Here is a 27,976-nt window from a genome sequence, read left to right as displayed (position 1 = left end):
TCGGGATGCGAATGGGATCTGTCCCAGAGCCCCATTTGCACCCAGAAGCAAATGTAACTAGCGATGGCACATCTGCACACATGCGCGTTGCTTTTTGCAGCTTCTGTGCATGTCGTCATTTTGACCGTCTGCGTATGCGCGAGCGGCGAAACACGGAAGTAACGCACTCTGTTACTTCCGGGTTGCCGCAGAGCGCAACTCGAATGCGCCCAACATGAAGCATATTCAACCCGAGGTATGACTGTACAGTCTTTCAGACAGCTTAGACATTCAGACTGTTTGGACTTAAGTCATATAGGGCTTTATAGGTCATAAATGGCACTTTGAATTGTGCTCGGAAACAGACAGGTAGCCAGCCCGTAGAGCTGTTGTAAAAAGAGCATGTTGTTTGCATGCTCCCAAAGCTGAAGTTTCCGAGCACTTTCCAAAGGCATTACAAAGCATTATAAATCTTTCCCCAATTTTTCGAGAAGCAAAAGCTGTGCTTCGCATCCACCATAAACTCACTAGGTGGGCTGGATTTAGATTTGGAAGAAGGCTACCCAACAACCACCTGGAGCACAGGGCTCAGAGGGGTACCTGTCACAGGCTATCAGCTCAGCTTTCTGCAAAATAGTACAAAGCAGCTGGTCTTCACTTGAAAACCTGGCACCCATTCACTGAGAAGCCATTGCTGCGTTAACGTTCTTGTAAAAAAACAAAAAAACAGGCGTGAAAATCTACCACAGATTCAACAAACAATGTAGCTGGTCCTACTTAGATGCTTGCATGTTTATATGGAAGGGATAAACTGTGCATGCAAATTGTGCATCAGTGTTGTGAAATGGACTACAGTCGCAGCATTAAAATGCTCCCCCCTCAAAAAAAAGACACCCATATGAAACTATTTGGAGGCAGACCATAGTTCCATCTCGCTTGGTATTGTTTACACCAGGAGTCAGCAATCTTGAGTCTCCAGATACTGCTAGACTTCAACTCCTAACACCCCCATCCTTCATTGCCAGAGTGGTCAAGGGTGGTGGGATGTGTGGCCCAACAATATCTGATGACCCAAGATTGAGGAAGGATGTTCTACAACATGCGACGGCTGTTTTTCCATCCCTACACGGAGTTGCTGGAAACTTAGCCTGGGGACTTTCACATGGAAAGCGTGTACTGAACAACTGAGCTATTGTGCCTCCGTTATCTCAAACGCAACCTCCAACTACACTTTAGGGCTACTAATCTTGGGTATCTTACAGAGCCGCTCTTATTGACATAATGCATACAATAAAAAGCAGGCACCTTCAATCTTTTCAGGCCCCAGACCCATTTAGGGTCCAAATATGCCTTTGAAGACCCATCTCTTAATCTTCTACTATACATTTGCAATGTGGGAGTGCTCCTGTTGCAACCCACCTTGAATCAGGCTACGATCCACTGGTGGGTCCCAGCCCATCAGTTGAATAGCAGCCTTGAAATCCACTGTGTGAATTTACGATTAGTTTGCAGTACTTATCTGGCATTATGAATGGAGGAACACAAAGGAATAAGAGCCGAATGAACTAGAGTGTCTGGCAGCTGCCTTCGTTATATCCGTTTCCCCTCAAAAAGAAGAATGCAACCGAGACTTTGATCTTGTCAAAAAAGCGCCCTGCCCAGTTAATTCTGTCAGATAACAGGAAGTGCGGGCGCTGGGGAGATGCTTGCAAAAACCACACTGACTCTCATATCCAATGCAGCAGACTGAAAGTTCCCAGGCCCCTCCCAAAAGCTTGACACTGAAGCAGCTCTTCCTGACAGATGGGCAAATCGTCCCAGGGTGATCACCACAGCATCCTGCTGCCTGAGCAGTTTACAATGAAGTGGCTCAAGATCAAAGCTTAAAAATGAAGGGGGACCCAGAGCCACTAAGCTGCCAGAGTCCTTCAAACAGAGCAAACTACACTTCACAGCCACTTTAAAAGCCGAGAGTGCAAAAAAAAAAGGAAAGAAACAAGGCCTTTTCAATGGCAGCACCTCAGTGACAGAGCCTTGTACCCAGAAGATCCCAGGTGTTGATCTGGGCCCTGCTAGGCCTGCAATGTGAACCACACTCAGCAGTTATTGTATGTTTTGTGCACCCAGAAGAACAGCTGCGATGGATCGAAACGGATGACGATGTGCAATGTCTGTCTCCCCTGTACAAGCTGATCAGTTTGCATTTCTGCTGCTTTTGATAATGGCTCACAGAGACCTTGGCATTATGATTAGAAAAGCAGCCGTGTCGCCTAATCAAGAGTGAGAGCACAACTTGTTTTGGCAAACCAATGCAAAAGGTCCCTGAGCAGGGAACTGATGATGCAGCAGGGGGTCCCAATTGGTCAGATTTCTCCCTCCCAGGTCAATCATGGTAATTCATAGTCCATGTTTTCTTCTTCTTCTTTTTTTGAAAAAGACTCCAGTACAAAACCTTTGACAGCTACCACCAGTCAGAGAAGCCAACACTGGGTCAACCATCTAGCTGGTAGTTGGGAGCCCAACATATCCTCTCAGATTTGTAGTCCTGCCACACCAATTTGCAAGCTGGGCGGCAGCAAATAAAAACTGGTCCCCCCACACCTCTTTCTTCTTTTAAACAACTGGTGGGGTGGGGAATTGAAAGATGTATTTGCATCAACAACTTGTGGGTTGCCGGCCTGTCTACAGTGGCCTAGATTTCACAGAGCAAATGGCTGGTATATGCAGGGGGCAGTGATGTTATGAAAACGCAGCAGGGGCTGCAGAGAACCGACAGGAAATCTTCTATTTGCTATCTCTGGAAACAGATAATCACCCAGAAATAAGTAGGAAGAGGCTCCATTGCTTCATTATTATAGACCAGAAAAATATACACAACTAAGCATCATCCATTGCCATGCCCCAATTGCACAAGCATGATTGAAAACGGGACCAGCTGCCTATATAAGCATCCTCAGTTGCCTTTGGAAAAGGGATGTGTGGTGCAAAGAACTGTATTTATACAAGCAGATCATTTTCTCCCATAAAGAAGCCATAATTTTAACACTCAGAGATGGGTCCCTTATAACGCCCCTCTTGTAACTTGTAGTATTAACCAGTAAACTCCTAACAACTCTCAGTTCTCTGGGCAGTTAAAATGTAGAAAAAATGGCTATGCTAGAGTTATAAGCATGCATATAAATGCATATATTTATGAAAATGGCAAACAGAGATGCATTATATTAGGAAAAGATTGCTTTGCAGAAATGTATAAAAATGAATATATTAGGAGAAACTTAAACTAAAATCTTAGGAATTTTCACGAAAACTTAAAAACAAGCTAGCAAGCCAGCAAACAAACAAACAAACAAACAAACAAACAAACAAACAAACAAACCCATAAGCTGTTAAACTTGGAGAGCTTAATTTAAGGCTGGAAAACTAAGGCTGGAGGAACCAAGAGAAACTGAAATTGCCAGATGTTGCCACCCCTAAACAACCTTCCGTTTCATTTCTTCTTCAAGCTAGAGTGTAACAGAAAGCTAGAAACCTTCTTTTCCGTAGAACCCCCTCACCACTTCCAGCAAACCCTGGTGATCTCTCTGCTCACCTCCGTCACATTCATAACCTTGATTGCTGCAAGCTGCCCAGTCTTCACATGGCGACCCTGGGAAGGCGATAAGAACACAATACAGGCAAATAAGCACACAATGCTGGCACAATTATGCAGATTAATGACCTGTGTAAGCCACTGAATCAAAGCACCAATTTTTCAGCAGACACAATTTAAAAACTGCTCAGCTGAGCGAAAGTCATTTGTACAGCACCTGACAGTGGACACAAAAACTTCTAGGATGATAGTCCATGACATGGCTAGCAGAAGCTGAAAGTGACGATGTGAAATCCTCACCCTACATCTGCCTACGTCCTGTCCTTTGGGTGATACTGAAAGAAGATTAGACAGATTTCTGGAGGTAAAGGCTGTCAAAGGGGACCAGCCATGATGCCTATGATCTGCCTCCATAATCAGTTATGCTTCTGAATGACAGCTCCTGGAAACCACTGGAGGGGAGAGCTGCTGTTGCAATCAGGTCTTGCTTGCATGAGATGGGTTCAAGGTTCTTGTATTGATTTATAAAGCCCTGACAATTTGGGTCCAGGATATCTCAGGGATTGCCTGAAACCTTATACCGGTATATCACTGAGTTCATTTGCAGGAGTGTCATTGGTCATCCCCCAAGTTGGCAAGGCTTATTTGACAACATTGAGAAATGAAGCTTTTAGTGTCATTGGCCCAGCCCTGTGGAACTCCCTGCCAATAGAGATTCAGTGGGCACCTTCTGTGCCAACTTTTAAAAGCCTGCTGAAAACGTTTCTATTCCTCCAGGACTATGCAGCTAGTTAAGAATGCACCCCCCACAATGGATCTACAGTGGTACCTTGGGTTACAGGCGCTTCAGGTTACATACACTTCAGGTTACAGACTCTGCTAACCCAGAAATAGTACCTCGGGTTAAGAACTTTGCTTCAGGATGAGAACAGAAATCACGTGGCGGCGCAGTGGCAGTGAGAGGCCCCATTAGCTAAGTGGTGCTTCAGGTTAAGAACAGTTTCAGGTTAAGAACGGACCTCCAGAATGAATTAAGTTCTTAACCCAAGGTACCACTGTACTGATGTTTGTTTTTAATTTCCTTTTATCTAGTTTTTAACTTTTTATGATTTCATTGTCTGGTTTCACGCTTTTATATTGTTGTAAACAGCTGTGATATATTTTTCATGATAGAGCAGTATATGAATATATTTATAAATAAATAAAAACACAGCCTCCCCCGCCCACCTCTAAGTCAGAGTAGCAGACAATGCTCTGATTGGCAGATTGTTCAGATAAGTAAGGAGTCTGAAAAACCAGTATACTCCAAATTCCAAGAACTCAGGAAACTGTCTGATACCAGGTCAGTCTACTTTGTCCATCTAGTGCAGTGTTGTCTGTTCTGACAGGCAGCAGCTGTCCAGGGCATTAGAGTCTGTGGCTGTTGGGTCCCCAGCAATGGCAAAGATGGAATATCAGGTCCATGTAAATACTGCATCCCACATGCAGACAGGCCACACAGAACAAGCTTCCATTGACAGTGAGACTGAATGTTTCCTAGGATTCCAACACCCAAAAAGTGCTCAGCACCCTGACACCACCACCAAAGCTTCTGCCTGATTTTGGGTGCTAACGCCCTTCCACCAGCAACCCTCCATGCCCCATTCCTCATTGTAATGCTTTGGAGAGGCTTCCTGGAGGATGCAGAGAGAAAGAGGAGATGGGAAACATTATTTCTATGAATCTCCTCACATGCACATACTTATCAGTGTGGCTGTCTGTAGCAGAGCTACTCCTACCATTGGGCTAAGTGAGGTGACTGCCTCAGGAAGCAGATGCTGGGGGCGGGGGAGGTGCATGGCAGTAGACCCCTTGCTGATTTTAAGTTCCCATGACCTGTCTTGGCCACCCTAAACTAGACTGCTACTTCAGGTGCAGGGGAAGATGCTAACACTTCACTGGTGCTGTGTAATGGACACATCAACACCATAGATTTAAAGTACTAAGGTACCATTTTGAAAGTCATGGGAACTGCCACTTCTAAGGGTGATTAGAATAGTTAGATACCTCTCAGAACTACATTTCACAGCACCCTTAGCAAACTACAGTCACCATGGGTTGTTGTTGTTTTTTGTGGGGGGTGGGGTGGAGGGCCATGACTTTTAAAGTGGTATAACAGTGATTTCAGTGTGAGGTGTGCATGTGACCTGAGATTCCACTGCCATCCTGTATGTATGACTTCTGTATCTAGAATGGAAAATGGACAGCACCATACTTTTGCCCCAAGCAGCAAACCAGTTTTGCAGAGTTGGCTGCTGTCTGAGACAGAGGAGATCTGCGCTTATTTTGTACCCAGCCAATGCCACTCACCTCCACATTGCTTCCTACCACAGCTCCTGCTCCTTTATGGAAAGCCATTGTTTGCAAATGTTTCCAGGCATTGAAAACTTCACAGTATAGTACGAAGCCCTTCCAGACAGGCTGGCACCCTCATTTAAAGCCCAAACTTTCCCTGTCTATTTTCCCTGGAACTTGAAATGGTTAATATTATTTTTCTTTGAAAACACACACACACACACACACACACACACACACACACACACACACCAGGCTTCCATTGCAATAAATGGCCCATTTCTCAAGGATCACACCATTTAAACCCAGAGCAAATGATTCACATCGCCCATTGTGACAGCTGGGCTGGGGGTGAAAATCCATCACTCTGTGGCAGTTAATTAGCAAGGATCTTTCACCATAAAGTACCCAGATGAGTCCTTGATGGGTTTATGCAGTTCTGATGAAGGACTGTCCCTTTTGTTTTAATCACCTCCTAAGAGAGCCTGGGAAGGAGGGAGAGGGAGAAAGAGATATGCTGGTATTATAAACTCCCAACGACAGGCTCCTATTGTTTGTGTGTTCTTTGCTTTCTTGATTCAGCATAATCAAATCAGAACAGAGAGATTGTGTTTATACCATCACTTCACGGATGCAAAGCACAGGTAAAGTTTGTAATTATAACAGGTGGTTTCAGTTAGGGAAAGGGCCTTAGCTCAGTGATGTTCTGCCAGGGTTCAATCCCTGGCAGATCCAGGTAGAACTGGAAAAAACTCCCCATCTGGCATCCTGGAGAGCTGCTGCTAGCCAGTGTGGACAATAGTGTTCAAAATTCTCATTGTTCGGGTGCATTTTGCGACAGGGAATTTCATTAGCACGAGCAGTTTCTGAACTCTGGGAACAGTACCGCACCTAAGATTTCAGATTAAAACTGCAGAGTGGAAGGAAAGAAGGAGCTATTTCTGCCTCCCCGCTTGCAGCTATTCTCTAAAGACTGGAGAAGAGACCCTCTTATGAATATTAGGTGGGTAGGCAGGGGAAGGATTAGACCATGTGAAAAATGAACATAGTATTTCAGCTGCAGTTCATTCATCTTCAGCTTTGTATTCTTGTTATAAAAAAGCGTGCTTAGACATTCCATTGTTGCGCCCATAACTTAGGTTTAAGCTCCTAGCTAGCTCCTAGCTTTCATATCTCAGTTTCTAACACTAACAATACTGAGCTAGATGGACCAGTGGTCTGACAATTATAAGGCTGCTTCCTATATTCATAATCTTAAAGGACCCCTGGATGGTTAAGTCCAGTCAAAGGCGATTATAGGGTGTGGTGCTCATCTCGCTTCAGGCCGAGAGAGCCGGCATTTGTCCACAGACAGCTTTCTGGGTCATGTAGCCAGCAGGACTAAATCACTTCTGGCGCAACAGAACACTGTGACAGAAACCAGAGTGCATGGAAACACTGTTTACCTTCCCGCCACAGCGGCAGTACCTATTTATCTACTTGCATTGGCATGCTTTCGAACTGCTAGGTTGGCAGGAGCTGGGACAGAACAATGGGAGTTTACCCTGTCACAGGGATTCAAACCGCCAACCTTCCAATCAGCAAGATTCCAAGAGGCTCAGTGGTTTAGACCACAGTGCCGTCCTTCATAATCTTACTATGCTATTACTATAGAACTGAGTGATCCATAATAGACATTGTAAATCACGAACTGTGGAGAGACTGAAAATGTCAGTCTCAAAACTATAGGAAGCCAAAGTTTGACACAGTTGTATCCCAAAGAGATAATCTGGTTTAAATTTAGCAAATGAGCACAGCAAAGTTCAAGCTGCTAAAAACTGTTTCAAAGCAGATTCTGGCCTGCTTCTCAACCAGTGGCGTAGCGTGGGTTGTCAGCACCCGGGGCAAGGCAAGTAATTTGCGCCCCCTAACCCGTGGATTTGCGCCCCCTAACCCTAACCCCCAGATGTTGCGCCCGGTGCGGCCGGCCCCCCTGCACCCACCACGCTACGTCACAGTTCTCAACAATTAACATGAGTCACCCATCCTACAAGTCAACTAGGGCTGCTTTTCTCACATTGCCATCATGTCAGAAGCACGTCAGTATTCAGAACTTTACAGGTTTGTGAAGACTGAGTGCATTTAGGCAAGGCAGGAGCAGATGCAGCATGGAAAAAAATGGGAAGGGGTGTAAAAAAATGACTTGGTCAGGAGTACACAATAGGGTAAGTGACCAAACCCGAAGAAGAAGGAACCTACCACCAAGCTTGGCTAAGTATTAAGAATGCCATGGCATTTTAATAGGACACAGGAAGGAATTCTCCCCAACTATGATTTTGGTTTCCCCCCCCACACTGTATGAGACAGTACATATGACCACAACAGAAGATGGAAAGAGTTGACAGAGGAGACTTATACCATGAAATTAGAGGAATTGCTTTTGGTGATGCTGTATCCGCCTCCCCCAACAATAGGCAGAGGAACCACGAAACTTGTTTTGCATTAGGTGTTGCAGTTTGCATCTTTGTAATGACATTGTATAAAGAGGGACTACCAGGTGGCCTAGTGTCATAAAATATTCCCCTGAATGCTAAATTCCCTCCTTCTCTCTCTCTCTCTCTCCCCTCCTCTCTCACACACATTTTAACATTCAGGGATTACAACACATTTCACTCTAACATATTAAAATAGCCAGCATTTCCCACATAAGAATACTGTTCCCAAGGCAGCAACAAACACTGGCTTATGAGGGCTTTCCTCTTGCCTCTTGTGCTTGCCTGAGAATGTTTAACCTTAAAGAAAGGGGTGTTGATGCTCTAGGGGCAGGAAGACCACATTCCTTTAAGGGCAACTTTCCAGGGGCCACATGCCAGTAGTGGGTGGGGCCAGAGGCAAAAGTGGGTGGATCAATCAATGCAAATTTTACCAGGGTACACCAGGCTGCTTTCTTCACACTCCCCTCCTCCTCCTTGGGATGTCTGCATTTGCCCCCTGGCCTGCCTTGCCCTATGGAAAGGTGATAAAAAGGTAAAGGGACCCCTGACCATTAGGTCCTGTCGTGGACGACTCTGGAGTTGCGACACTCATCTTGCTTTATTGGCCGAGGGAGCCGGCATACAGCTTCCAGGTCATGTGGCCAGCATGACTAAGCTGCTTCTGGCGAACCAGAGCAGCGCACGGAAACGCTGTTTACCTTCCCGCCGGAGTGGTACCTATTTATCTACTTGCACTTTGACGTGCTTTCGAACTGCTAGGTTGGCAGGAGCTGGGACCGAGCAATGGGAGCTCACCCCGTTGTGGGGATTCGAACTGCCGACCTTCTGATCGGCAAGTCCTAGGCTCTGTGGTTTAACCCCCAGCGCCACCCGCATCCCATGGAAAGAGGATAGTCCCAGGTAAAAGGGCAGCCTGGCCCTGAAGCTACGTGCCTAGCAGTGTGTTCTGGCACAGAGGAGAGACCTGTGGGGAAGGTGGCAATCCCTGTGCTGCTCTTTCTGTGTGTGAGATGCAGAACTTGTATTGACCTTCGGTGAAGTTTAAGCAGCTTAACAGCGTCTAGGGCTGCAACATCTGGGCCCCAAAGCATTTCCTTCCATTGTAGAAGTGGAAATGCAGAATGTGTCCTTTGCTTAAGGTTTCTTGAAAAGAGGGTGGGGGGGAGCACAAGCAGAAGGAAGTATGAAGAGGAAGGAGTGGAATGAATCGAAGATTCAAAACATCACCAGCACCAAAATGCACATAATGACACTTTGCATGGGGTGGCAGTGGGGGATAGCCTCTATCATGTGCTTGCTGCCACATCAACTATACATCTGTCAATATATTTGATTTAGCATTTCAGTTTTAAAAGGCTGTTTTTTAAAAGGATGAAGAGAGGCTGTTAAATAGCCACAGCCACTAAAATCAGTGGTGTTTTAATTCTGATAATGATTAAATAGGGACAGCCCATGACATTTCGCTGTGTCTGATGGAAAACCCATCTATAAACTGAATGTGGAGCATAACCCAGTTGGAAGTTCTCCCAAACAAGCTTTTTTGAAACGGTCCTGGCACAAAGGTTGTAATTCCACTGCCCTGCTAAAGCTAAGCAGCAGCAGGGCTTATCCACACCATAAATTTAAAGCCCTTTCAAAGCACTTGGCTTTCCCAAGGGAATCCTGGGAGCTGTAGTGGGCTAGGAATTGTAACTCTCTTTATTATGAAGTAATAGACCCAAACAGGTAAACTACAGTTATTGGGATTCTTTGGGGGGAGACCATGTTCTTCAAAAGTGTGTTCAATGTGCCAAGGGCCTTCTGGCGGTTCCCTCATTGTGAGAAGCCAAGTTACAGGGAACCAGGCAGAGGGCCTTCTTGGTAGTGGCACCAGCCCTGTGGAACGCCCTTCCGTGAGATGTCAAAGAGAAAAACCACTACCAGATTTTTAGAAGACATCTGAAGGCAGCCCTGTTTAGGGAAGCGTTTAATGTTTAATAGGTTATTGTATTTTAATATTCTGTTGAAAGCTGCCCAGAGTGGCTGGGGAAGCCCAGCCAGATGGGCGGGGTATAAATAATAAATTATTATTATTATTATTATTATTATTATTATTATTATTATTAAAATATATTATCAAGGCGTTTAGAAACCAAGACTTATGAGGAACGATTGAGGGAGTTGGGTATGTTTAGCCTGACATAAAGGAGATATCTGAGTGGAGGGCTGTCACATGGAGGATGAAGCAAGCTTGTTTTCTCTTGCCCCAGAGGCTTCACGTTACAAGAAAGGAGATTCTGACTAAACATTGGTAAGAACTTTCTGGCAGCAAGAGCTTTTTGATAGGAGAGCAGACTCGCTCAGAAGGTGGTGGACTCTCCTTCCTTGGAGGTTTTTAAATAGAGGTTGGATGGTCATCTGTCATGTATGATCTAGTTGAGATTCCTGCATTGCAGGGGGTTGGACTAGACCAGTGTTCCCCAAACTTGTGTCTCCAGCTGTTGTTGGACTACAACTCTCATCATCCCTAGCTAGCAGGACCAGTGGTCAGAGATGATGGGAACTGTAGTTCATAAACAGCTGGAGACCCAAGTTTGGGAAACACTAGACTAGACCCTTCCAACTCCACAAGCCTATGATTCTCTGTTCCTGCCCCCAAAGAGTGTGTTAAATGTATGATGTGGACACGTCCGTACAGAAGAATACTATACTGAGAACTGAACCTTGCTCTAACAATGGTTGCAGGACAGTATACACCACTGCACCTGGGGGCAGCAGGATCGTTCAGAGATTAGCAAGGCAGAGGACATGGTACACACAGCTCTAATTTCCAGCAGAAAGAAATAGATGAGCAGCTGAAATGAAATGAGTGGAGTGGTTTGGCTGCCACTGCCTGCCACTCAGCCATGCACCCACCCCAGCAACTTCTGCTTAAGGCAATTAGGATTCTCAAGAGGAAAAACAGCTGACTGGGCAGTTCCAAGAAAACAGCTAAATATACAATGGCAGCAGCCTGACCTAATGACTAAACAAGAAGAGAAAGAGAGAGGGAGAGAGAGAGAGAATGCTGCTCTTTCTGGCAGCATGAAAGGAACACAAACAAGGAACACAAGCTTTGTCGAGACAATAAATCACATACTTGGGATGCACGTTTCTTGGTCCAAACAACAAAATGACTTCCCCAGATTTTGCAAGGCGAAAGTAAAACTTGCAACCTGGAGATTGATTTGAAGATTCGGAAGCCAGTCTTCACCAACTGCTGCCTTCTGGATGTTTTGAACTACAACTCCCACCAACTCTGCCGAGCACTCTGGGGGCTGATGAGAGTTGTAGCCCAAAACATCTGGAGGGTGCCAGGCTGGGAAATGTTGCTTTGAATTGAGTTGGGGGGTCCTTGGCCATTGAGACATTGCTGAGCTGCAACTCCCATCTGGGCTTGGGTCAAAAATTCCCCACCTTGGCTTTAAAAGCACCCACTGAATGGGGAAATATGAAGGTTTGTGACATCTTCCATCTACTTTCCTACCTTGCTGTCCAGATGTGAACTGCAACCCTGCCCCCCAAATCTCTACCTTAAATAATTGCATTTTTGTGATCACTTATCTGCAGAAGCAATTTGGCCTTTCTTTTTTGCAAATGGACTGCTTGAACAGATTTAATAAATCTTTTATGTTAAGATGGAAAGGGCAAACATTAAAGGAATGTTATTTCTCTTTCAGCTTCTGTTTTTTAAAAAAAAATTTGTAAGGCTCACTGTAAACTACATGTGTGGACACTGCACGTAAATAAATCACGGAGTCTGTTATCTAAATTAACAGTAAATTTATTTTATAAATGTGGCTTTCCTTATATATTTTGGGGTGAATGTTCTTAAGAACAAAGTTATAAAAGCAAGATGTCTGAGCAAATGCAGCGTAGCAGAAATGATCTGTAAATTGTTTATTCATTGTTGTTTTTTCCATTTAAAATCCCAAGTTTCTTTTAAAGAAAACAACAGAAGAAAAACCCTCATAAAATTTTACTCAACAGAGCCAGAAGCTTTCTGGCATCAAAAGAATGCATTGCTTTTTAAAAAAGAAAGAAAAAGAAAAGAAAAGAAAAGAAACTAGAGAGAAAAAAGTATTTTATCATATGATTTTCTCTAAAAAGAACTACCCCCTCTCTGACTAAATTACTTAAGTGCTACTCAAGATGCATTCGTAAGGAACAAATCAAGTTCCTGAGTGTTGATATAAGCAATATATGCGGATTCCCTCCCCACCCCCCCCCCAGGGCAAAATAACGTGTTGTTATTTTGCAAGCCAAGCAGAAGTCAATGAAGGGCTGATTAAACTTGAACATATATCTTGTGTGTGGCTTTGGTCATAAAGCATGGAGCCAGGGACCAATTTATAGTGAGATTGGCATGGCACTGTTCTACGTTTTCCACAGGAGACAATATGCTTCTGAATACCTGATGCTGGAAATTGCAGGTGGGGAAGAATGCTGTTGGGCCCTGGTCCTCCTTGCAGGCTCTTCAGAGGCATTTGGTTGGCCACTTTGAGAATAGAATGCTAGACTAGATGAGCCGTTAGCCTGACCCAGCAAGGTCTTGTTATGTTACTATGAGAAAAGTGCATCTTCAGCCAGAACAGGCGGCATCTAGCATGATGCTGCAGATAACCAGTGGGGAGCAGTTGCAGTTTCCAGGGTCTCAGCCTGTGTCCTATGTTGGAAAAGAACATTGCATCTGCTTTTCCTGTAGAAGATCCCTCATTCAATCAACAGCATTTCCAAGGAGAAGTAGGGAAGACTCCTGCCTGAAACCCTGCTGCCAGTCCGTGTAGACATAACTAAGGTAGATGGAGAAAACTAAGCTTGCGAGCATGCTGAACAGCAAACAGGCACAGGCAAAACAAGATTAAGATGAAGAACAAGATCTCGTTCCTTGGAGATTTTTAAAGCAGAGGCTGGGTGGCCACCTGTCTTGGTTGCTTTTGCTGAGATTCCTGCCCTGCAGAGGGTTGGACTAGATGGCCCTTGGGGGTCCCTCCCAACTCTATGATTCTAAGTCCCACCATTTGCAATGGGTTTAATTAATTTTTGTTAAAGACACTAAAAGCTGCAGTACTTAAACTTACCTGGGAGGAGTAACCTCCATTTAACTCGGGACTTGCTTCTGAGTAAAGCTGCAGAGGATTGTCCTGTGGCTTTGGTTGGATCACACACAGGGTAGTTTTAAGTGACTCATTCCCTTAGGGCAAGGATTTCGTCCCTGTACAATTATGGAACTTCTGCCTCCTCCCTGGGAACTCCCGAAAAGTTCTAGATTTGGGGAGGATGCATTGTACATGCAGGGGGAGGAGAGTTCCAACACACAAGCTTGAATCCTTGTGCTAATGGAACGAGTGCATTGGGTCCCGCCCACAAAGCTATCTTATACTGCTCTCCCTGTGTGTAACGGTTTCTTTTCTGGCTTGTGGAATAAACAGGGCTCTGTGGATTTGATGGAAAATAAAGCTGTCGTCTTCCACCACAAAAGGATGCCAAATGGTAAAGTGGCTATATCCATAGGACTCTGTGGGAGTCTGAAGAGCCCTATGCTGATCTTGCCCCAGTGACTGTGGTGGGATTGAGACCCTCCAGTGCAATAGGATATGTGCCATTAATAGACCACATAAAGGGCCTTCTGATTATATAGTTTCTGGATGTGTTGGCAAGGAAAGAGTAAGAACCACTTCCAGCAAACCAAAGGAGCGGAAATGCTACATGGTTTCCTCTGTGTGTGTGTGTGTGCGGTTTCCTCTAAGTTGTTTCCGTCTACTGGTCCTAGACATTGTTGGGAAAGGAAAGGAAAGACACACACACACACACACACACACACACAGCCTTTAAAAAGCTGTTAATAACTATGCTTGAAGAGGAAAGCCCTTGTATTCAGGGTTTGACACATGCTAGGACAATTAGTGTGGCCATCTGCAAAGGAAGACCTAAAACTGTGATGTACCATTTTTTACATGGCATGAATGTCTATGGGGGGAAACAAACAAACACTAAAAAATAAATAAATCAGGGTTGGGCAAACATTTGACCTACTACTGGGTTTGGGAGGGAAGGAGACAATCAACCCCACCACCATGACTTTCTTTGAGCTGCCATTGTGGCTAGAATCCACAGGTGCTCTTGGCCTCCATGAATTTGTCTAATCCTCTAAAGCCATTCAAGTTGGCGGTCATTACGAGTAGCTCTTGTGTATGAGCAAATTCCATAGTTCAGCTCTGTGCTACTTCCTTTTGTCTGTTCTGAATCTTATAACATTGAGCTTCACTGGAGGTCTAAAATAAGAACCCCTTACTTCAACTCCATATGAGAAACCCGCCCCCCCTTTTTCTCCAGGATCATTAGGAGGTTTATTTGAACTGTTGCTTTGGGAGCCATTTTCAGACTACCAGACAATGGTTTAAAACTTTTAAAACACCGATTGGATGGTTGACGGGGGCTTTTGACCAAAGCAATGTAAAGGAGCCATCTAACTTTTGTTTTCTCCTAAAGGTCACTGAGTGGCATAAATCAGCCAGTCGTCTCCTACTGTCCCTCTTGGTAACTCCACAGCTGTCCTCAGTTGGAGTGCTCAGTTGCAGAAGTGCTTGCAGCTCTGTGGCCAAACCTACACTTTGTTTGCAAGGGAGTGCCTGGTTTGATCCCTGACATCTCCACTTTAAAGCAGATAACAGGTAACATACCTGATAAAGTTTTTGGAAAGCTGAAGGGACCCAGAAGATAGGGCCAGAAAGATGGACTGACATTGACATTAAAATGCTACTTAGGGCCCCTCCATGCAGGTGTTTTATTATGGGTATATTGGGCAAAAGGTTCTTGATGCAACCATGGTGGGTCTATTCTGATAGAATAGCTGTTCTGTGGTGCTTCCCCAAGCTACTGCATTAGCCACATTTACACCATCTTTTAAAGCACTATGATACCACTCCAAACAATCACCATGGCCTGCAAGTGCTACAATTGGAGAGTAGCCTTCACCAAAGACATCATGGACTTTGAAGAAGCACAAATGCAGGATGAAAGGGAGAAACGTGCTAAGAGGAAGGCACATTTGGTAAACCCTCATTGTGATCAACTCCTGCCCAGAAACCTATGTCCCCACTGTAGAAAGGACATGTGGATCCAGAATACAGAATATGACAGTCATGTATAGACACACCAACCATGTTAATTGGAGACAACCTTACTCGGCTATGAGTGATCACCAAAGAAGAAAGTAGTTTTATTCCCCTCATAGAGCTACAATTCTCAGAGTTCCTCATGAAGAGGGATTGGTTGTTAGACCACTCTGAGAACTGTAGTCTGTGAAAGGAATGGGGACTGCCTAAAAACTCTCAGCACCCTTAACAAACTACAGTTCCCAGGGTTCCTTGGGGGAAGGCATGACAAGTGGTATCACAGTACTTTAAATGCATGGTGTGAATGTGGTAATTATTGCCGCACAACAAAAGCAGAGCAAAAATAAATTAGAAATATTCTTGGTAAACTTTGCAGGTGCAAACGGTATTCAAACAAAGCATGATCATGTATGGCTGCCCCAATAGCACCATGAGCACGAATCATCATGAATGTGCACTGAAAATGGTGTCTGGAGGGGCCACAGTGGTAGTAGTGTAGGCACTCTCTGAGCCACCTCACCCACAGGACTTAACCCTGGGATCAAATGCTTTCCAATAAACCAAAGCTGAGACCATATGTGATCAATAGGCAGGAAAAGAGAGGAGTGCAGGGCAGATGAGGCAGCAGTGGAGAGAAGGATGGAGTGGGGAAGGGGAAGGAGACTGAAGGATGTGGTGGTGGGAGAGGAAGGAGGAGGAAGTGGTATTGCACCAGCCCTGAAGAAGTATTTGTTTATTGCAAAGATTTCAGGGATTACAATAAGTCTCTGTGCAGCAAGACATATATTTCTGCCCCTTGTGGTCAAGGTTGGACAGAAGATTTTGCCCTCCCCAAAACAATAGTCACAAGTGCAGTATTTAATGTTTCTCTGTGCAAGAGCAATGGGGCACCCTCACAGACACAAGGGTGCAAGCTAAACCTTCTCTCTGCCCTTGGGGACAACAGTGACTATTAAAAGTAGCCTGTTCTATTTGCATTGCCCCACCCCTTTCATTCGCATAAAATTGATTCCTCTCCATACACCACCACACTTTAATAGGAAACAAAGCTGTCTTTTCCATTGTGAGCTTGGGAAAGCTTTCTTCAGTCATGGTAAAGAACAACAACTTTGGAGAGGAAGATGCACAGTATCTGACTAGGGACAGAGTAGCAGTTTTAAAAAATAAAAAAGTAAAAGACTCCTGGACAATTAAGTCCAGTCAAAGGCAACCATAGGGTGTGGCGTTCATCTCGCTTCAGGCCGAGGGAGCCGACATTTGTTCACAGACAGCTTTCTGGTTCATGTGGCCAGCAGGACTACACTGCTTCTGGTGCAATGGAACACTGTGATGGAAACCAGAGCACATGGAAATGGCGTTTACCTTCCCACCACAGCGGTACCTATTGATCTACTTGCACTGGTGTGCTTTTGAACTGCTAGGTTGGCAGGAGCTGGGACAGAGCAATGGGAGCTCACTGCATTGCGTGGAATCGAACTGCTGACTTTCCAATTAGAAAACCAAAGAGGCTTGGTGGTTTAGACCTCAGTGCCACCTGCATCCTTTACCTGGCTCATGAGTAAAAGCAGGAGATCAGGCAAAGGAACATGCAACTCTGTCTTATGCTGAATCAGACCATTAGTCCATGTAGTTCAGTATTATCTGAATTGAATGACAGCAGCTCTTGGGAGTTTCAGATGTAGAATCTTTCCCAGCCCAAACCTGATATGTCAGAGATTGTCTTGAGGACCTTCTGCATGCAAGATAGATGCTTTACCACTGAGCCACAGCCCTTTTCTGAGTGAATGAATATATGGGAGGAGCTTAGAGAGGATGCCAAGTCAAAAGGGTGGAGCCTAATGATTCCATCACAGCACAAGGTCAAATGAAACCATTTTCTAAGCCCTCGAAATACTGGATTTATTCAAGAAAGTACTCAACACTGAAGGTCAAAATGCAAAGTGGGTGGAAAATATACCTGGCAGTTGGTAACGGTATCTAGGGGAGGCATGCAAGACGTTTAAGGCTCAAGGCCACAGCCCACTGCATTTGTCCTTCCAGCCTGTTCCCCCCCATTCTTTCTGCTCTTGGGCGTACATGTTTCTTAAATTTAGCCTTCCAGTAATTGCCTCCGGTGCTCCAATCTGCTCAGGCTTTCTGCACGGCACACAAGCTGCTTTCACACTTCATAATTTAACAAGGCCATGCGATCCATTGCACTCTGCCCATATTTCTCTCCCCCCCCACCAAAGAAAAAGATAGTTTTATTTATTTATTTCTCTGCTCCAGAGAAAGGCTAGTCTCTCAGTTGGCTGCTTTTACACAGCCCCAGAAACACCATAAGTGGGGGAAAGAAAGTCCTTTCCAAAACAAAAAACCAAGAGCTCAGGTCTTTCCTTCCCAGGATCAAAGGACGAGTTTTGCCATGCTAACTGTAAAAGTCTGCCTGCTTCAAACAGGACAGTCCTCTATTTGAAGGCACCCTCTAGTTGAAGAGCTGTCCAGTCCAAGCCGCTTCTTTCTGCCCAAAGGAGGGTTTGTCCAGTGTTGTTGTGCGGCCAAGCTAATCTGCAATTAATTTTAAATTGCTCACAGTTCATAACAGAAACAGAGAGAAAACAATGCAATGTCAACAACAGCAACAACACCACACCCTCAAAAGACAATGTTCCAAGTTGTTGTGGGTTTTTTTAGTCCACTGGCAAGCATCTATCAGGGATAAAAATGCATTCTCATCATGACATGCCTGCTCACTTGATTTGTCTCCCAACTGTAAAGGAGCCTGGAAGGATAGTCACGAGACTGGGACTAGCAGAGAATGAACAACCAAACAGCCAGGGTGAAAGATCACCTACCAATCAAAGAAGCGGGGAGGAAATGACAATGAAACCAGCAGTGCACACAACAGCTTTGTTGTGGATCAGATGGAAATCAGTTACATGACACCTTGCAGGAAAACACAGTTAACAGTTTACCATGAATGCACAGAATGTTGCCGCCTTGCTCAACAACATTCTAGCCAGCAGGCATAACAAACCATAATCTCTAGCTTGGCATTATGACTGAACTGGGGACTATGCCTTGTTTGGAGTAAAACAAGCCACAATCTCCAATTCAGACATAATGCTAAGCCAAAGTTTGGTCTTGGCTTACCAATCATGCAAAGCCAATCATGACTTCTGGTTCATAAGGAATGCTAAGCCAAAGGACATGGTTTGTTGCTCTTGCTGGTGAGAAAGGAGGAGTGCAGCAAGAGTGAGTGCCACATCCACATGCCACCATTAAATAGGGTTTACCCATGGGCCATTGACTCAATTCAGACTTTACTCCAAATTGTGGTTTGTGATATTTAGAACCCACACCATGGTTTGAGTTTACAAACATATAGCAGGCAAACCATGGTTTTGATGTATCTGTTTAATTATTTTCTTTCCTCGTCTCAGAGCTCACCTTCATAAGTTCACTCCTGTCCCCATGGTGCGGCAGCTCTTGACGCACAGCAGTGGTGTGTCTGTGAATTCAGAAAGATAAGCAAACCATCCCTAGCACAAATGGTGGCTTTAAAACCAGCTTTGAAACATGGTTTCAGATCTGGACTAGGGAAGCCCTCATGAACTATGGTTTGTAAGCAGGTTGGCTTGCCAGACCAAGGTTTGGTGTAATGTCTGAGTATAGCCATTATGTCCAGGATTTCAGTTTTGTCAATATGCCATGAAATATATTGAGTTTTGTTCATTACCTTATAGACTTGCCCGTACGTCCCATTTCCAACAACTTGTACTAGTTCAAATATCCCTGCTGGATCCTGAAAAAATAACAATAAAGAAATGCGTTGATTAATTTTACTTAAAGAACCAAGCTATTTTCTCCTATATGATTCCATCTCTTGGATTATGAAGAATTAGGGGTACAACTTATTTGGAAGGTCTCCTGAGCAAGATTATTTGAAATGAATGAGACCTGCACCATAGCCAGTTGGGAACATATGCACACACGGTAGATGTGTTCTATTGCGGTCCTATTGCAGCCCTACCCAATCTGGTGCCATCCAGATGCTTGCATGGCCCATGGTCAGGGGTGATGGGAGTTGTAGTCCAGCAACATCTGGAGGGTGACAGGTTGGGGAAGCCTGCCTTTTTCAAATTCATTGGGGTGAAGGAAGCATTTCCTCCAAAGAGTTAATGGCGTAGCTATGTTAAAAGCCATGTGGGCCAAAGCAGGTCCTGGAATGTGGAAATGCCAGTGTAAGGGAGCCACAGCTATTCTTGTAAAGCATGGAGAGAACAGAAAATTAAACTGTGTTCAACCTCACCCAAGCCAAAGGCAGGCAACCCAGTTTTCTAAAAACAAAAAGTTTGGAAGGAAGATCATGGGGAAGCCTGTCCAAAATCACAGAGGAGCCAGTGCCAAATTGTTGCAGTACAAATACTCTGGGGTTTCAAAGGGCAGTGCCTAAAAACTTGACCAGCAAATGTTGCTTCATTTGAGACTGCAAAAGAGGATTGTTTAAATTAAGGCTACCAGATCTTTTTCAATGAGTCCGGGGACGCTTTTCAGCTTCAATGGATTTTGTATGGGGACTGATCTGTAAATCCGGGGACTGTCCCCAGGAAACAGGGATGTCTGGTAACCTTAGTTTAAATATCTTAGTTTAGTTTAAATACCTCCTGAATTTAGAAGTTGGATCTACCTGCTGCTTCTGTCAAGGTCACCAGCTTGAAAGTAAAAGAAAACTATCCAAAAACAGTTTGGGTACTTGAATGCTTACATTTCAGCAAGACAGCAAAGCCAAAAGGAAAATCTTGATAACTAAAAATGTGCTTTTGTCCTGATGTGGTTGATTTCCAGCTATTATCTTGCAAAGTCTAAACCATGCGTAGCTAAACTAAGGCTGGATCAGGCCCAATTGCCTTCTGGATCTGACCCACGGACAGTCCAGGAATTGTCACATGGATCACTAGCGCGCACATTCTTTCCCTCTCCTTCCCATGGCGGCGGCAGCAGCAGCACCTCCTCCCTCCCTCCTCCTGGCTTCTCCCCGCCCTGCCTAGAGGAGGAAGGGGGCTGGGCTTTGTTGGTGCCAGCAGCAGCAATGCTCGAGTGACCGCCATTTTAAGCAGAGCACTTTCGCGCACCGCTCATCATCCTCCCGCCACCAGCTCCTGCCACTTCAAGACACAGGTAAGCAGCCACCTGGGCTCGTGGTGCTCTTGCATCATTCCCCCCCCCCCCAAAAAAAATATTGTCTGGCCTCCCACAAGGTCTGAGGGACAGTGGACTGGCCCCCTGCTGAAAAAGTTTGCTGAGCCCTGGTCTACACTAATGTGCAAGAAACCCTTGACGTTCCATCGTTCATTTTATATACAAGAAAGTTTACCAGTAAAAAAGTTTTGGAACAGCAATAACCTTCAAGTCAGAGAGAAAATACTTAGCTGTTTTATCCTAAAAAATAAGAGCATCCTGATTACATTTAATTATTTAACTTGACAGATTATTTGGGAAGTGCAGGGTACTCTTTACAAAAGAGAAAGTGGGTTGTTTCCCCTTTTAATGTTGTTGAGTTTATTTGCATTTTATTGTAAGCCCCCTAAGATCCGATGACAGATTGGAGAATCCAAAAACAAACAAGTTAATAATAGGATTTTATTTATTTATTTTTAAAATCAATTTCTCATGCTTTCAAGCATAAAGAAAACAAAACCAAAACTGCAAAGTCTTGGCTTCCACCTGGTTTAAATATAAAGGAAACACAGTATGCTCTGGTTTCCTGTACAGATTTCTGTCTTACAGTTTTACAGAGGAGCATGAATATGGCAAGTTAGCTTTCGTGGCATCCAGGTCTGCTGCCTTGCTCCAGCCTTTTGGACTCCTCATCCAATGATAAAGACGAAGCAAGAAGAGCAGCATATGGTACAGTGCATTACAGTAATTAACCTCAAAGTGATTAATGTTTGGGTCAGGATTTTGGCATCTGCCAAAGGAAATGTAGCAAACTTGGCAGTAGCTGGATAGCAAGGGGCCATACAGACCCTGGAATACCAAATGCTGTTGGAGAGGAAGCTCTATATCAAAGACACGTCCAGCTCTGAGACAATTAGGAACTTGGCCTGGTTGGAAGGCTAAGCTGTAATAGACCACAGAGTGCTCCAATCAGAACAAGGACAGATCCAAGGACTAAAGTCAGAGCCCAGCATAAGGTGTCTGCTGTCTGTAACACAAGGGCCAACGGATGGCAAAAAGTCATCTCCATTTTCAAGCAGGCTTGTGCGCAGTGACTTGCTTATGATGAGTGAGAGCTGGCCTCTTTGCAAACAGGAGATGGAATTCCTGTGTACTGTGAGAACTTCGGTTCCTTTCTTAGTGAAGGAACTATGTCCAAGTGGTAGAAGATAAACTGAAGGCCCAAGTTAGGATGGGTCCTTCCATGATGGGTAAAAGGACACCCCTTCCATACTGATGCCAATTAGACCATGAGTAAGCAAACTAAGGTCCGGGGGCCAGATCTGGCCCAATCGCCTTCTCAATCCGGCCCATGGATGGTCTGGAAATCAGCATGTTTTTACATGAGTAGAATGTGTCCTTTTATTTAAAATGCACCTCTGGGTTATTTGTGGGGCATAGGAATTTATTCATCCCCCCCCCAAAATATAGTCTGCCCCTCCAAGGTCTGAGGGACAGTGGACCGTCCCCCTGCTGAAAAAGTTTGCTGAACCCTGATTTAGACTGACAGTTCAATCTTACTTCAGCACTGGAAATAGGACAGCATCTTTCACCTGAGTGGAGAGGGTCGCTTACCTCCAACACCTTGCTCCTTCTCACATTGCTCCACCTTGTGCCTGCTCAGACAAATTCTGCCAGCATCTGTCACATGGACAGACCAGTGTGTGCTTGTCTGCTATGTTGGCCAGGAACCTTTACCAACACTGTCTTGACTACCCAAGGCAGCTAGATAGCCTAGGTCAGCAAAAATGAAGCATCGCCATTGTCAGGTGCTGGCACAGGAGGATGGGAATGGTTCGAGAGAATGGCACTCAAGCACCCACTAGCTGCTATTTACACTTAAAATCCACCTTTTCTCCAAGAAGCTCAAATTGGCATCCATGATTCTCTCCTTCTCCATATTATCCTCACAACAACCTTGTTTCAGAGACCTTGTTCCCCGGAGACCCACAAAACACATTATGCCAATCCATGTTCCTGTATGCACCACAACTTATAATAGTACACATCTATAAAACACACACTTATTAAATGATCCACAAATTAGTCTAAGCCGTGGGAAGTGGTCTTCAGTTTCCTGGAGAATTTGTAAACCAAATGAAGCTTCGCCATTCTCCTGCAAAGTTATCTTTGTACTTTGATGCACTTGCCAATCTTAATTTGTGAGTCAATTTAGCAGTGAGGGCAATATGCCATACTCTATTGCATCAAGCATTTAAGTTTACACCTTTTAAGTCCTTCCAAAATGTGGGTATAACCATACATGCAACAGTTAAGAGAAATCCAGTTAGTAGCACATCCACCAAGTCCTGATTCTTGTTTAATTACAGATTCAGCAATGCAAGTTCTGAGGTCTTTGTGACATGCTGATGTGTAATTGTACTTATCTCATTAAACACTCACTCCCCAAAATTGGCCGCCTTCAGGCACGTCCACCACAAGTACCTATAGCTGCCTCTCCCCACACCCTCACCAGCACATTGGTGAAATATGCTCATGCATAGCTGAAAGTTTAACTGGGGAGCAGGGGCAAAGTCCTGCAGAACAGAGGTGTGTGTGCCCTCCTAAGCTAGCCTCCTTCCCTCCAGATGCTGTGGGTGATACAGATGAAGTGGAAAATTCTCATAAAGGCAAGCAAAGAAACATAATTAGAGTTCCTGGATACTGTACATTTCCAGCAATGCAAACACATTCACGGATGCTGCAAAGCAAAACTGGGGATGTGCATGGCCTGGGGAGAAGGGGAGAGTCCTGAGGACCAGATAGAGAGGCCTGGGACCTGAGGTTCCTTATGCCTGCCCTAGTTAAGAATCCTTAAGATTGCAGTCATGCCGTGCACACCTATATGGGTCTTTTCCGAAGTAAGCCCTATTGGGTGGGTTAATGGGACTTCTCAGCAAGCATATGACTAAAGAACTGATGTCATTAGTTTTGCAGCAAACTCTAGCTGGACTGAAGCCACCTAGAAGAGACGGGTGGAAATACTGTGCAAAAAGCGAAACAGCAGTGGAATCAAACTTGGACAGATTGTGCAAAAAAAGCTTCAAGGGGATCGGCTGCAAACATACAGATTGCAAGGACAGGTGCTGGAAAAACGACCTGCAAAATTAATCCTATTTCACAGAAACCTCCAACGATCTCCTCCAGAAGAAATTAACAAGTGTGATAAATTATATAGCCAGAAATCAAGGAATTGGACTCTGGAGGTTATAAATATATACATAAGGTAAAGGTACCCCTGACCGTTAGGTCATCCACGACTCTGGGGTTGCACACTCATCTCGCTCTGTAGACCAAGGGAGCCAGTGTTTGTCCACAGACAGCTTCCGGGTCATTTGGCCAGAATAACTAAGCTGCTTCTGGCAAACCAGAGCAGTGCACGGAAACGCCATTTACCTTTCCGCCGGAGCGGTACCTATTTATCTACTTGCACTTTGACGTGCTTTCGAACTGCTAGGTTGGCAGGAGCAGGGACCGAGCAACGGGAGCTCACCCTGTTGTGCGGATTCGAACCGCCGACCTTCTGATCGGCAAGCCCTCAGCTTTGTGGTTTAGACCACAGCACCACATGCCGTGGGACGCAGGTGGTGCTGTGGGTTAAAGCCTCAGCGCCTAGGACTTGCCGATCGAAAGGTCGGCGGTTCGAATCCCTGTGGCGGGGTGCGCTCCCGCTGCTCGGTCCCAGCGCCTGCTCAACCTAGCAGTTCGAAAGCACCTCCGGGTGCAAGTAGATAAATAGGGACCGCTTACCAGCGGGAAGGTAAATGGCATTTCCATGTGCAGCTCTGGCTCTGGCCAGAGCAGCGATGTCACGCTGGCCACGTGACCCGGAAGTGTCTCTGGACAGCGCTGGCCCCTGGCCTCTTGAGTGAGATGGGCGCACAACCCCAGAGTCTGTCAAGACTGGCCCGTACGGGCAGGGGTACCTTTACCTTTACCTTTACCTTTACCACATGCCGTATGTATATACATACATACATACATACATACATACATACATACACCCACATCTCCAACAAAATTTAACTGAAGTGATGGACTTTGTACTAGATGTACCAGATGTTTCTTCCTGGCTGGAAAGGTCTGCAAGATGTGTGATGGAATCTTTTTATTTAACATGATGAACAAAACACAGCAAGAGTTATGGTGGTTCCACATTGCAGGGTGCATTCATATGACCAGTTTTTTTCTTTTCACCCATGGGGCGATGCTTATTGGAATCCCTTTATGACGGAAACCCAGTCCTGGGAACGACTCGATATGCATTCAAATCACAGGAATAAGCAGAACTTCAGCCAGGTTTTCTTTTTATATATATGTAAAAAAAAACACACAAAACAAAACTCTGCCAAACTCATGTTTGCTGATGATAAGGAGGGAAAGCAAACCTCTCTTACAAACCCAACGGTTCCCTGGCCACCACCCTTCTCAGTGCTTTTGGCCAGGGATTGGTTGAATAAATAAAGGGAAGGACTAAACTTTGGGTGGACCCCATCTAGAAACTGCTCTGGAGCTGCAGAGCAACTGAAGTCTGTTTTCTGGTGTGTTTTTTTAAAACAAATACAAAGTCGCTATTCTCCTGCCAAAAGATCAGGGGTGGGGAGGGCCGATGAGCTCTTCAAACATACTGGCAAGGCTCACCTTCAATATAACAGGACCCCTGAATATCTTTCAAAAGCACAGCAGGTGTGGGGGAGTTTGGTTGCCCAACTACGATGTTGCTGTCACCCCTGGCTCCTGGCTTGGTGTGTTTAATGGGAGTTGTAGTTCAGGCTCATCTGGAGGGCCAGAGATTTTCCCCTCACACAACTGAAGAGCAGGAACCTATCCTGTGTTACTCATTCTCAGAGGACACCTATTGAAATTATTAACACAACTAGCTTAAGCCTTTTTTGCACTTGTCAGATGAGGCCCTTCTCTACGTCCTCCATCCCCAAGAGGTCTGGAGGGTGGCAACATGAGAACAGACCTTTTCTGTGGTGGCTCCCCATCTGTGAATGCTCCCCCCAGAGAGGCTTTATATGTTTTTTTAGGCATCAGGCAAAAAACATTCCTCTTTACCCAGCCTTTGGCCATGAAATAATCTATGGCCTGTTAAAGATGGTGGCAAGGCTGCTATTGTGATTATTTTCTTATTATGCCGTCTAGTGTTATGCTGTTATGTTATGTTATATCTTATTATGCTGTCTAGTGTTATGCTTTGCATTCTGTTTTTTATTTTTATTATGGTCCACAAAATATGTTTTCAATGTTGTACACTGCCCTGGGATCTTTTGATATAGGGTGGTATGTAAATCGAATAAACAATAAATAATAATTTCGAATGGTCTACATGGTGTGGAACTTAGTTGGAGGCAGCCCAAAGCCTTTAAAGACATGCACACCAAAATGTGTTGGCTAAGTCTGCTTAACTTTGAGAGTTCAAAGCTTCGGAGAAGAGGTGGTGAAAGGCGTGCCTGCAAGCAGTGCTGGTGGTGGGGCTTAGGCAAACAGTGAGTGGCGCTAGAGGCAAAAGTAGGAGGAGCAACAGTTGTACCTCTTGCCTTTGTACAGTAGGTGGCAATCCAGCCACGCGTACACCAAAGGCTTCCATATATACACAAACATCTCCATCCGCCAACCTGGCAAACTAGTGGTATCATCCCAGGACATATTCCAGTTGGGCAAAAACAATTGGGGGAGGGCATGGTGCATGGCAGTGAGGGCCATGGCCTGGATATTGGGTGTGGCCTCTGGAGCACCCCAAGAGCTGGAGAAGGAATCCTGGGGTGCACAATCGGAAGCGTCTGTTATGTATTACCAGCAAGTCACTACTTCTCAACCTCAGTCCCAGCCTCACCATCATCTGTGACAAGAGGATAAAAGTTTTGGACTAATTCATAAGATACTGTACTTGAAAGCATTAGAAAAGCAACACCTGCGTGAGCTGCTTTGACCATATGAATTCTAGAATCTATGGCTGGAAGCTTTTAAAAATATAATTAAATATATTTGCATTGAGCCATGATGAGAACTGGAATGTTCCAGATTCATGTCTGACCCCAGCTATTAGTACATCAGGTGGGATATGGCATGCTAATGTAGCCTCAGCCCCTGAATCTGCAGAATGGGCTCAAGAACGAAGCAAGGTTGGGCAATTGCTTGGGTTCCCAAAACTGGTCAAGAGCCCAGTGGCATGTACCAGCACTCTAACTGCACTCAAGAAAGTCAGTGTGTTGGATTTCCCAGTCTACACACTGCACCTGCTCCAGTTGCCTATCGGGATAACCACACAGGCTACATTTCAGGGCTGTTGTGCAGATCACTGAGATAATGTTCGTGAGAAAGGGCAAAGAATTCTCATAGCTCGTTTTACCTCTTCTGAGTTTATAACAGGCGCTTTATCCAAGTTTCATCTCCCTACTCCATCCCAGATACAGCAGGGAAAATAATCACAAACATAGAGCCCTACCTTTCAGGGCTGTTGTGAAGTTTTTAAGAAAAAAGCATATAAAACATGCAGTCAACTTAACTGCAGATGCCTCCGCACAGGTACCCCCAGCCCCTCTCAGAGCATGCACAGCTCATTTGCAACAAGGTGGCAGGAAGATGGCTTCCTTAAACCAGGTCACACCATAAGCCCATCAAACTTAGTATTGTCTACTCTGACTGGCAGCCGCTTGCCAGGGTATAAGGAGGTTCAGGTTGTCAGAGTACAGGGTTCAGTCTCCTGGACCTTTTAACTGGAGATGCAAGTGATTGGACCCTGAGCAAGAATCCTTGCTTTCCAAGGCTGAGATGAGGGGCTGAATTCAGAGAGAAACTCAATCATGTCTTAGCTCAAATCCCACTGATTTCAATATAAACTAGGTACAGCTTGGAGCCTGAGGTAATCTTTGTGCTTTCCCTGACAAGAAAATGGGTTTTCTCAGTGGTCCCCCCCACCCCCGTCAATGAAGGCTTGTGATACCGATGTCAAAATATTTCTAGCACCAGGCAAAGACATTCTGGTTCTCCCAGGCCTTTGTATATAAATTTCATTGCTGTGCTGAACGAGTCTATGTTGAGGGGTAGGTTATGGAGGCATTGTTTTCATTGTTTTATTACTATAATACATATATACCGGTATAATGTACAACTTATTTCATTTTGTAGACTGCTTTGAGAATTTAGTGTAATGCAACTGATAAGCTGAATAAATAACAACAACTTGCAACAGGTTGCAATCCTGAAACCATTCACCAGGGAGTCAGCTCCACTGAACTCAGCAGGTATTACTTCTGAGT

At 44.9% G+C, this 27,976-nt stretch overlaps 1 protein-coding gene across 1 annotated transcript in view; it reads right to left on the bottom strand.

Moving 5' to 3' along the window:
* The window catches only part of NRK (Nik related kinase), a 126,859-nt gene that overhangs the window by 97,507 nt on the left and 1,376 nt on the right, over positions 1 to 27,976 (bottom strand). Inside the window, exons 2-3 of the mRNA XM_083722718.1 lie at positions 19,231 to 19,296; positions 3,569 to 3,625 (exon numbers count right to left, since the gene is read on the bottom strand). Of these exons, the coding sequence (XP_083578844.1) occupies positions 3,569 to 3,625; positions 19,231 to 19,296 (123 nt within the window). The remainder of the gene's footprint in view (positions 1 to 3,568; positions 3,626 to 19,230; positions 19,297 to 27,976) is intronic.

This window comes from Podarcis gaigeae, assembly GCF_964106915.1.
Source record: "Podarcis gaigeae genome assembly, chromosome: Z".
In the NCBI taxonomy this organism is placed as follows: Eukaryota; Metazoa; Chordata; class Lepidosauria; order Squamata; family Lacertidae; genus Podarcis; species Podarcis gaigeae.
The sequence above is the reverse complement of the archived record's forward strand: the minus strand, read 5'-3'. Positions and strand labels throughout refer to the sequence as shown.